Source organism: Tachypleus tridentatus, chromosome 5 (genome assembly GCF_004210375.1).
Source record: "Tachypleus tridentatus isolate NWPU-2018 chromosome 5, ASM421037v1, whole genome shotgun sequence".
Classification (NCBI taxonomy): Eukaryota; Metazoa; Arthropoda; class Merostomata; order Xiphosura; family Limulidae; genus Tachypleus; species Tachypleus tridentatus.
The window spans coordinates 27171586-27184404 of NC_134829.1; the positions used below are offsets into that span (position 1 = coordinate 27171586).

Below are 12819 nucleotides of genomic sequence, written 5' to 3' on the forward strand. Positions count from 1 at the left end.
TTATCAAACTAAATGTAACATTTTAAACAGTTTGGTATTTTTTTCTATCTCTGTAAGGGCCTCTTAACTGTCTATTACTGATTACACTTGTTATTTACTCAAACAAAAAACAACTTTAACTGATGTTGTAACAAATAATTCTTCATTCTCAAGTTGTTCTTCCAGTAAAAAAATCATGTTCCCAGTCATTGGGTTCTAAACATTTTTAAAAATACACTGATACAGCTTGTCTTTTCAATTTTCACTTTATTAAAGTAGCTTTACAATAAAATTTAACAAAAATAATTCACAACCACACACTCACAAAATTAAAGTAGGTAACTGTAACTGATAGTTCAGTGCAAGGAAAATATATACATGTGGGTGCAGTAAAAATAGGTGAAATTTATGTAACAAGTTTATAGCAAACAAAAAGTGTAAAGATACAAGTTTGTAGTAAAATAGAAATCCACACCCAGCTAAATGAAACAGAATACAATAAAAAATTAACTCACAGGAAATGCAAAATAAAAAAAATTTAGTTTGGCAAATAATAGCTTGCCAATTACACTCAACTGTGTCACTGAAAACAATTTCAAATTTTGTATAATTGAGGACTAAAACCTCTTTTACCACTTAGAATTTTCAAAACCATTTTTACATACACATATAACGTGTATAAGAATAAACTTAACTCTATTAAACTTAGAAAAATAGTTAAACAACTAGTAAGTTCACAAAACAACTGAGGTGCATAATTACAGCCAGACACATTATGCAAAACCACACTATTCACATTTTAAGTTTTGACCTAATCTTAAAATAACTACTTAGGTTACTTCACAAACAATTACAAATTCTTTAGTAGAATCATTAAGGATATTTATCAGTTGTGCCAATTAATTATTCAAATACATGAGGATTGAAATTCTTTCTCAGCTTTAATATTTTTATATATATTCCAATTCATTATAATTAACTATATGTGAAACTGAAAATTTAAAACATTATTTTAATGCAATCCAATCATACCTAAATACTTTATATTAACCTATTATAAAATAACAACTGAAGTTCTTTCATGGGCAAAATATTTTATTGAAGGCTTTTAAATGACTTAATCATTTATTTGTATAAAATTAAAGTATATAACAATATCTGTGAAATTAATTTTTAAATGACAAAAGTAACATTTATTATGGCAGTAAATATGAAGTTAAAGGTATAGTAACAAGTTGGTATTTGGCATAGAAGATTGTAGGTTTTCAGCTCTCTTTTTCTGTCTCCTTTAAGAACTTAAAGCAGACATGAAAACTAATTCAACAAACTGTACCACTCAACCAAAAACATACAAGTTATATGTTCATACAAAATATGAACATTAAGTAAAAATTGAGAAAATGTAAAAGGTCTTGCAGTATACATGATGATTTTTTTTTCTTTCCTTCAAGGTGCTTAGCAATCACAAAGCTCAAAATGTAAGGCAATAAAAAAATGCCCAACACATTAATTATAAATAACCCTATGACTGTTATATTACTGTAGTGAACTTTTTATGTACAGCAGAATCTAAAAATATTAAACATAACCTCATAAAAATATTCGATTTCATAGAAAGATGGCTAATTTTGGTATTTTTATGATACTGTGAATGCCCCTAACATACGACAATGAATCCCATCTTAACCACAGTTCACACCCCAAGTAGCAAATAAGTTTTACTTTTTCCACAAAGCTTTTTTTCATTCTAAGTAACCCCATAAACTATGCAATACCTATCATGGGACAATCAAAGAGAGTGCTTGGTATATCAAAAGGATACTCAGAGTTTCTTTATAACATGACAAGATTTTCATACCTTCCTCCTTCTCAATTCATCAGAGTAGCAACATCTTAAACTAGCAACATACACTTTATTTTGTTTTCCAAAGTTTAACTGCAGCTTATTTTGAGAAAAAAAAGGTGCACATAACTTATGGACAGATGTCTTTAATGACAAAAAGAAAAGTAAAAATATTTCTTTTTCAGTACCAACAAATCTTTATATTTACATTGAAGTGTACACTTTTACACATATTTAGTGACTATACAACCTTTTATAAATCAATAATTTTCACAAAAATACATCCTGCACATACATGCCGTACTCTTCACATGTGAAAGGAAGACAAACTAGAGTGCACTGTAAATGGCAAGCCAGCTGCCTAGTAGCACACAAAATTAGAGTTTAAAAAAAATTGCTCAAGGACAAAGACCATAATGTTGGCAAAACAAAAACAACAAAAAGTAAAATTGGTTAAACTTCAATATAATCAAAGATATTTCATCATGGCACTTTCATTTTAGATGTATCACTGTATAACAAACTTTCTGGTACTTTGACTGTCACTGCCTTAAAACTTTTTATTTCATTTTACTTTCTGAGCATTCACACATGGTTCTAATTGGGTTTTCTTCACACTTAAATATTTTAAAATAATATTATTGTGGTTCTATACAGATTCTCAAATTCCATTATGACTTAAAATAATAAACCTATCATATTTCATTCTGAGACATTCAAATGTATATTACAGCACAAATACATTGTACAATTAGGGAAAAAACAAAATAAAACCAAAGCTCTTAACATATTAAAACAGTGTGTATGATGACAGCAGACCATCTGATCCACTGAGGTTCCTCATAATTCCTGAAAAACAAATACCAGTCATGAGTCAAACTGTAGTCTTTCATATCCACATATCTAGACTATTCTGCAATTCCTTGAAAACAAAATCTAAGTTAACATTTTATCATCAAGCAAACTATTGTAAAAACTAGCAATTCTAAGAGAGAAAGAACTTAAACAATGAGTCTAAATCTAAATTTACAAAGCTTATACTAATTATCTTTAACAAATTACCACTAATGACTTCACCAGAAATGAAATAAACAGTTAACTCAGATGGACTATGTTTAAAAGTTGGCAGAGGAGAAACTTTATGAATAAAACAATTAACCACAAAAGCCATAAAGTACTTTTACATTTTTTCCAAAAGGAAAGAATTGGTGTCTAACTTTTATGAAAATATAGAAAAGGTACTATATACAGTGTAGTATGCCACATCATAGTTAAGAAAACTGTCATTTATCTGTGGATAGATGTATGAAGAAATGCAATTTCAAAGAAAACTTGAAGTTAATGTATTAGAATTCCTCTGACATTTAGTAAAATAATGAACGTCAACAAAGACACACTAAAGGATAACAAAAACACAGTTTAACAATAAGACTATGGTGTACTTGTATCATTTGTCAGTCTTAATAAAATACTTAAAAATTACAACCAAAATTGCTATTACAATAAGGACAAAGTTATTTTAAGTAAAATAAAACTGAATTTATTGCATGTGTATAGTTTGATTGAATTAGAGCATGAAACTCATAACAGCTGTAGCAGAGAAGTTTGTAAGCAAAAATGATATTTCATTAAAAGAGCATAATAAGTGTTATAATTTTCCTCCTATGTAAATATATTTCTGGTAGGTACTGAACCTCTTTTCACATAAATAGCTATTCTCATTAAGTGCTGCCCTTTTATATACAAAAATGTTTTTATGTTGGCCAAAATTTTTTGTCTCCCTTCCATTAGAATTGACTGATTCAAATGCTTCTCTCATGCAAATCAATAAGGGTGCAACGTACTATTATAAGATGTTTTTTGGCAAAAGATGAGAGCATCTCAAGGTCATGATACTGGAGGGAATATCGTATTCCCTCTAGTTATGAATAGGATGCACGTGAATATGATAATTTGTTAGATCAATCCAGGAACCCAATATCTGATATTGAAAAGATATCCAAATAAGATAAAATCATCTTCTTCAAAAGTAAAATTGATCAAAGCTACCTCAAGTGCATTAACATCCTCAGAACAAGAAAACTGAAGGATAGCAGTAGGAAATAACTACAACAATTCACAATTACCTCCACCATATCCCACAACACTGATGGAGTATAAATGATGGAAGAATATAGATATCTGTAATACATGAGTGAACACTTTTGTTGATTGGTTCTACTATGAATCCAAAATCCAGCAACTTGGAACTGACATCCTCGTGGGTGTAGGATAAGGGATCCTATCAAAGGGGTGAACTGCAATTTTTGATGTCTTACTCCCATTTGTTTTTTTATGTTTCATATTGGAGGATATCACATCTACACCATCAAAACATCACTGCCTTACTGAATGATTTTATAATCTAATCATTTCTTTATTTTGTTTTTATTTTATTAACCTATTCAAGAGGATGCCTTTATGGTTCACCACTGCAGCAGCTTGGAACCAGAAAGTGATAAAGACTCTGAAACTCCACTAGAAGAAATGGGGGTAAAATTTGATAGAGTTCAGAAGAATGACAACACCTGAGACAGTGCAATGGGTGACCACGAAACCCTATAAGTAAAAGCAGACCATAAAAATTTACAAGGAGTGGATAGATATCCCCTTCTGCTTTATCCATGTAGTCTGTGGATAAGTAGTCTGGTACAGGCAAACTTATGAAGCAATTCTATCACAAGGATAAAGTACAAACAATCTTGTGAAACACCCCATCTCTGCAGTGTGTGTTGCATGGTTATGAAATTATAATATGCAAGTTGACATAGCTTGACAATGTGAATCTGAGCAGTTAAAGAACAGCTGGTCAGGCACCACTTGCCATAGAACAGGATCCAAATAAGGAACACTAATAAAAGAGAAAAGAACTCCTGAAAAAGAAAAATAATAAAAAATAGTCCCCAGTCAAAGTTGCATTGAATTTTAATATTCTAGAATGGGTATAGGCAGAAGACAATAACCACAAGAGGAAGAAGACAACAATCTGATGCAACTAGTGAGAGACAAACATATCATGGATAGTCCATATGCTTCACTAAAAACATTTCTCCAATGAATGATGAAAATGAAATGCTAATAAAAAGGTAAAGTGTCAAATTGGGTGAGAAGACATTCTAAACAGGAGGAAAAAACCTAACTGGTGAAGGAGGATGGAGAAAGGACAAGAACAGAGGATGGTTGCCAAGGAAGAAAGAGGCAAGAATGTACATCATAGAAGGAAGCCATGCAGGCAATATATAACAAAGAATGGTGATGTATAGAACACAGAAGACTATTCAGATTAGGACGAGGATAAAAGTGTAAAACATAAGGAAAGAAGAGTTGTTAAACAGAGGAGTTATCCTCACAAGCTGCTAAGTGTGAGAAAAAAATGATCAAGAGAAAGAAAAGGATATGTAGAAAGATAAAAAATATGTGAAACATTAATGGCACACAAACAGACCACCAAAATCTACAGGTGAATAGAAGAAGGAAGGAAAGATAAGACAAGGAGCACTAAGACAGTGGTTCAAACATTGGCAAAGGGAGGCAGTGCAGGACCACATTAAAAACCCCTATCTAGAAGGGCACTCTACTGTAGAGGATTAGAAATCCAGAAGGAACACATCTACAGATAAAGTATAGGAGAAAAAAATATTTGCAGCATTGGAAAAAATAAAAGGTGTGGGACAGGACCACCCAAACTCCAAGACCAAGAAGACAGAAGACCCCTCATCCAAAGGTTAAGAGAGAATATCAGCATGAAGAACAACACTGGACTGATTAGAGACAAATCGTGGATCCAAAAACCAACAGAAAAATTCCATTTGCATTGAGAAACTTCCATATAATAAGTGTGAATGAAATAAGCAAGAAAAGAGGCTAACTGTTGGAGAAACCAGATCACCTTCCTAATGTCTAGAGGAAAACCAGACATGAGACTGAAGGATAAGATGATAAGAATGAATCATCTGTGATTAAAAGTGGGGAAGAAGGGATGAAGACACAAGAAAAGATAATGGAGGAAGAAGTTGGAACTTGAAAAGATGCAGAAACCACAGCTAAGATAGCCAGGAAAGAGCTAGCAGAAGAACTAAATATATAGTTTGAAGGATGAATGAAATCACCCAAAGGAGGAGGAAAATGAATGAATAGACAAATGTGTAGGTCCAATCCTGGCTGAAAACACTGATAGCTAGAGCAAGAAGACAAGGAACCAGAGACCAAAATTAATGCACTTTGTGGTTAAGGGATATAGCAAAAGACTCATTGTGAGCAGAGTCCCACTGAAGTCAAAGCCACTAGAAAATAAAATGATCAAGAGACCACTCCATCAGATAAATGTTGTCTAGACTAGAATCCAATCCATGGTAAGAATGAAAGTATCAGGAACAGGCCATTCAATGATAGTAATACTGAGCACGTGGGCCAAAAAAGATCCGACATACAAATACAGGGAGATGCAAAACAGATGCCACCCTTGTGATTGAGATAAGCAACCAATAAAAAAAGTTGGAATGCATAATTATCAGACAATTTCAGGCCAAATGGTGAAAATGAACAAAAAGATGACTTATAGCAAGAAGCTCCAAGACATTGACAAGATAAGACCTCTTGACCACAGACCAAAAACCCCAAATCTTCCAGGTGATCAACCCACATGCTTCATCTCCAAAGAGATTCATCCATGAAATGTGGAAAAGCAGTTGAGGAGAAGAAAGTGGGACACCAATGACATGTAGGTCATATATAACCATTAATGTCGACTGATGACAAGGGAGGAGGAAAGGTACGAAGAGCCAACAAAGGATCTCTGCAAAATTCTATTCGTCATGAAAAGCCCACATATAAGCCTGACCTAAAGGATTAAGGCTACCATAAAAGATCACATCACCAAAAGTAACAGAGCTTTGCAAGCTGCAACTGAATTGAAAATCCTTTGAATGAAGTCAAAGAGAAAAAGAGTTGAGTCAACTGATATTTGTGTAAAAAAACAACAAAAGAAAACCCATCCAAATGGACAAGTTACTGGATATGTCATGGTTAGACTTCTCCAACTTGATTAACAGCCCATTACAGCTGCCTCCAGGAGCAGCTGATAAGAGTAACAGGTGGACTTCTGGTTGGAATGAGTGAACAGCAGCCAGTCAAAAAAAGAAAGAGGAAAGCTAAACCCAAGAGCATGTTAGTGAGGAATGAATGTTCTGAATGCTCTATAACAATTACAGGACCAAAGCAAGTCCAATGAACAGTGCAGGAAACTCTCTGTGGAAAATAAACTGAAGAGAGAGTCACAAGTGACAAAATATTGATGTATAAAAATAAGCATTCATGACATTCTCTGTCATCAATAAAAAACCCTCTAAGAGTGAGAAATTATTCCAAAATAAAATGGGGCAGATTGTAAATTAAAATAAAGCAGGGCAAACCTAGTACAGGTTGCAAGTCACTTGTTTGGTTTGAAGATAATACATAGCCTGGAGAAGGATGAAGGTAGAGACAGAAAATCTTGTACTGCCTTGGTCTGATACAGGCTGATGGCAGGATCTCATGTCATGGGGAAGGAAAAAGGTACCAAGGATAAAGGAGGTGGAAAAATTGGACGACAAATACCTCTGATACAGCTCAAACAATATATCACCAAAAAAATTTGGCAAAAATACCCAGGACTAGGTTGTATTGCAACCCAGAAAATCCCAGCTACAGTCAAACTATGTGTGTAAAGCAAGAGATGAAGATGATAAGAGAGCTGACATAGAGATAATAAGAAATCATAGAAAAACAAAACAACATGAGATATTGTGTAGAAAAATGCTGTATTAGGCCCAGCTGATCCTGCAGAAAGGGTAGGGTGAAAATATGGCAAAATCCAGTGGTGCAAAAAGGCTATAAAGTTTTCATTTGTTTAAACAGGTTTTGACTTGTTCAGGAAAGTTAGTAGTTTACCCATATAAAGATCAATCTCAAGATGGATAACAGCAGAAAAATCCAACAGTAGGGACTACCCCACCCATAGCCTCTGACAATAGTGCTGAAGGTATAGTACCTGAAATTAGAGAATGAACCTCAAACTTCATTGTAGAAGTAAGTAAATCAAACCAAGGTTTTTGAAGTAAGATATGTGAGAATGAGAAAAAATAACTATTTGGAAATTAGGTTAAATTAAAAAAAATTCTTTAATGTAAAGAAAAAATAATAATGAAGAAACCCCACTTTGGCAATTAAACTATTACAATCATGATTCATGCAGAGTCCGAAAGAAAACGCATCTGGACATTACCACTGCCAAATGAAAAGTGGTGGTTCAGTAGAAGGAGCCACATGTGTCATGAAAGTATGTCATATTCTTACTGGTGGAAGGTTGACACATGATGATTTGCATGAGAAATGCAATGGAATTAGTTAATTCTAACACAGAGGAGATTGAAGGTTTGTGGCATGTGTAAATAATTTTTTTGCATATAGAAAGCAGCAATGAATGAGAAGAGCTATTTATGTGAGAAGAGTTAATGCATTGTTTCAAAAATTAAAATAATTAAATGTTATTATCACACACATAATCTATCAACATTATGTATTATGGTCAAATTGCTGACCAGTATATTAAAAGCAGTTTATAAAATTCATGAATTAGAGAAATCATGATCTAATTGACAGACTGAGAAAAACACTGAGTTATTTAACAAAAAAATATTAGAATCTGAAGAGTTTGTATTAGTTTATATAAGCAATAAGATGTATTCAATAGTTCTTCATTAAGTTTTTAAGTGTTGATGGAATAGGAGAAAGGCATATTCTCCATGTGGATGGCTGGGTTAGTTGCAAAGAAAATTAACATACAAGAATAATTAACTATAAACAAAAGAAAATTCCTGTATAGAAATAACCAAAAATTTTAAAGCACATTAATAAGGGACTGATACAAACTTTAAGATATTCTCAGAAATGTTTTGGAGTGATGAAAAAGTCTTAAGATTTCGTTTTTTAACTGTATAAGAATCAGACCTAAAGAAAGCTGAGTGTTATATTTCAATTCATTTGAGGTGTTTTACTAATTACATTCAAATTCTATACTTAAAGGATATTTTAAAAGATTTTTCAGGGGAAGATATCTATGTAACTCAATTGTTATTGCTTTGAATCAGCTACACACAAGTTTGGATTGGATTAGGTTTTGATAACATGTTTATAGGTGTGTACAAATTCCACTTTAGTATAATAAGGTTAACTGTTTAGAAGTATAAAACATTTGGTTACACAGTGTTATGAACCAGTTTGCTCATTTCTCTGTCCTAATAGAAGGTGATTCTACATTTCTAATATTCAAATTCAAGTAGAAAGGTAGCAGCATGTTTATGACTTTCTGTCCGTTCTAAAAATACCTCAACTGTCACATTAAGAAACTACTTCAGAACATATAAACAATTTCAGCTAATGAGTATGGATATGTTTTCTCAAGTAATTTTTGAGATAATCATTTTTTCTCCTGTGACACCAAATTAAGTTTCATCAGGTATTTGTTATACCAGCTGTTTAATATTGTATCTAATGGAAGTTGTACTGAAAACTATTAAAATGTATATCAAACTGTTATAATTTTGAATTATCTATTGTCATACACACCTGTTTCTGTAATTATGAATATATATCACAGTAAGCCCCTTCATTTATGGTGATGAACCATCAACACCTGGTTTAAGTATTTTAAAAGAAAAACCCTGTCAACTTTATAATTAATTTATCCCACAAAATAATTTAATAAACAAGTTCATTAACCAGTACTGTTCTAAGTAATAGTGTGAAATGTTTAGTTAATGGTGAAACTAAATTTTTGTATTAACCACTTGTTTAATGTTAAAAAAATTATCACAACTGAGCATTCAATGTTGTACATGCAAGTAACATATTACTGGATAATACTCTTGAGTTTAAAATTACATACATCTAAAATTACTCAAAAATTCTCTGTTTTCAGCAAATTAATCAAACTTACAGTTTTCAAAGCTATCCTTATTAATGTTATAATTGCAATGCACAAGATGAAACTATCCCTATATACAAGATGTGATTAAGCACATTTGCCTGAAAACCTTTCTTTGCTTTACTGTCCAAGTTGATATAAGAAAAAGTGATTAGTTACAATATTTTGGCAATAAAGTTAGAAAGAAAAATAATATTTACCCTCCATATAATATTGAAAAATGTTTACTTTCAACCAACATTTTGTCATTGCATCTTCATCAGGGTTTTCAATCATGTACCAAAACTTGCATTTTTAACTCTACGTCACCATATTTCAAACATATGCATACTTTTTTTAAAACTTCATTGTTAACACACCTTTTAACAGTGCATTTTCACTAGAAAAGTGTATACATTTATATTCTATCAAATTTTCAAGTTACATTTTCTACAACAAGAATTCTGACATACACTCATTGTGACACAAACTATAAATATATAAACATGAATTTCCACTACTAGTGAAATTATTTGCTTGATGAATTTCTTTAGTTTCTACCTTTAAGCTGTATCTTCAGATCTTTCAAGATTAAATTGCTGCAGTTTATTGATAAGAAATTTCAGACATTAAAATGTGCATCAGCTCAACTAATGGCTAACTGGTGATACTGTGAGGCTAAGTTGCTTTCCAACATTTTTTTTTATTCTTATATCTATAATGCTTTTGTTATAAAATGAAACAATTGATAAAACTTATATCGTACTAAAATTCAATTCCTCCCTTGTTCTCAGTTGTTAACTTAAATATTTAGTCTTGAACATGAATTCATTGTGTTAAAATGAGGTTAACTGTAGCTTTATTCTTCACAGCCTAAAGAGTGACTTCTACTTTCCCTAAGAGTGGATGTGCAACTACAACCTAAAATAAAATCAAATGGCCACATGCTGTTTATTCAAATAAATTGTGTTAAACATTAGCTTTTCTAACTTTACCAATTAAATTGCTGTGAATCTAAAAAAAAAAATCAATGTATTTTTAAAAGATTCAAACAATTTTACTGCACAAGAGAAACATATTAGGATAAGTAAATACATTCTAACACATGAAAAAATCACTATTAAGTGATATTTATAATGTCTCAAAAGAGAACTAGCCTCCAACACTTATTTATAGCATTAGATTTTTTTAAAAGCACAAATGAATATTCAAACCCTAAATTTTTAAACACTCAAGTTTTGACTACATAACTGAAATTACAGCATCACCTGAATTATTAAAACTTTTATGAAATTTCAGATTTCCTCAAAATTTCATACAGTTACCAAATTAAAAAATAAAAAATTCAGAGCTTTTAATTATACTGTACAAATAAATATAGTAAAATACTAAAAATAAAACACAGGCAGACATACTAGAATGGTGTTTGTCTTTCACAGAGAGGAAGATATGAATCTGGTATTTCTTCTGTAAGCATTTCAACTTTCACCCATTCTTTGTTTTTAGATGATTTTCTGAGAGCATCAATAACTGCTTGAATGTACTGGCCATCTTCAAATGTTGCTGCCATTGCAACAGGTTCTTTCACCCAACACTGCTTGTCTTCAACTGATATAAAAGCTTCTCTCAATGCACTTACTATTTTAACAAACCCTTTCAAGTACAGCTTTGGCAAAATTAAACTCATATTATTTGTGTTAAGTCCATCTGGGGTTTCTGCTAATAATGATGATGATGAAACACCTTTCATGCACTTTGGTGAATACTTGAGGTCTTCAACATCAAGAAAAAGAACATCTTCCTTGATGGAGTCTTTTTTCTGACCATACAGATCTCCTCCTCTAACAGCAACATGTCCCTTTGTGCCACATACAAGAACTTCCTGGTTAAACTGGCCTGGAAGATGGTTGTTCAAAGTTACAGTGGAGCATGATCCTCCTTCTAGTTCCATTTGGAATGTGCAGAAGTCATCACTACTTATCTGTCGAATTCCATGGATGTGTTCAGTAGTTTTGGTATATGTGCGGATCATCCCATGAACTTTCACAGCTCTTTTGCTTGTTAAGTAACATATAATATCTATTATGTGGCTTCCTACGTTTGTCAAAATGCCTCCACCCATTACTTCCTCGCACATCCAGTCATACTGTTTACGTAATAGGCTACCACACTGAACACGAATATCACATACAGTAATTTCACCAATATACCCTTCATCTATAGCCTTTTTCATTTGAATGAATACTGGCAAAAACCTGAGGCTATGACATAAAACAGATATAAGTGATGGATAATACTGGGCAGCTCTAACCATCTTCAACACTTCATTTTGACTTAACCCAGCAGGCTTATCACATAAAACATGTTTACCAATTCCTAGTGCTTTCACTGTAATTTGCGAATGAAGATGAGGAGAACATACAATACACACTAAATCCACATCTTTACGCAACAATACTTCATCTACTTTATTTGTAGAAAAAGGTATGGCTAACTGTTTGGCCACTTTCTCAGCATCCTCTTGTGTACGACCCCATATCGCTTCAACCCTGAACCCACGCGTACGAAAGCAAGGAACCAATACATAAACAATTTTTCCAGTCCCAAAAATGCCAACCCCTGGCAACATGACTGATGAATTACATTTGTACTTCTCATACGATAATCGACATACACTTATGTTACGATCTATTTTGATTTAATACACGAGAAAGAATCATATCGCAATTTTAATTCCAAGAGTGAAAGTAAAACAACATTCTTACTGATACTACCCACCATCTTCGTTTCAAAGTGCCATCTATACGATAGTAATATATTCAGTAAAAGGTGAAATAATTAATTTAAAGTCAGTTTCGAGCGGGTTTCCTGACTTTGAAAGAATAATAAACAGGTTAAACTTAAACGAACAACCGTTTAGTTATTAAGGCAAAAGCTACAAAATCAACGGAAAAATGTGGAGGGTTATTAAATATTTACAGTAAGTTGTAATAAAAATAGTTCATTTATCGTTACC

The 12819-nt window shown here is 32.3% G+C and overlaps 1 protein-coding gene across 1 annotated transcript; it reads right to left on the reverse strand.

Annotated features, from left to right (window-relative positions):
* Positions 1–226: 226 nt before the first annotated feature.
* LOC143250791 (glucose-fructose oxidoreductase domain-containing protein 1) lies at positions 227–12604 on the reverse strand. The gene is made up of 2 exons (XM_076501785.1): positions 11219–12604; positions 227–2671 (listed from the first exon to the last, which is right to left on the reverse strand). Coding segments are annotated over exons 1-2 (1215 nt in total). The 5' UTR covers positions 12433–12604; the 3' UTR covers positions 227–2670.
* Positions 12605–12819: the final 215 nt, after the last annotated feature.

Coding starts and splice junctions, on each gene's coding strand:
- LOC143250791 (XM_076501785.1), bottom strand. CDS start 12,432: ATGTTGCCAGGGGTTGGCATTTTTGGGACTGGAAAAATTGTTTATGTA.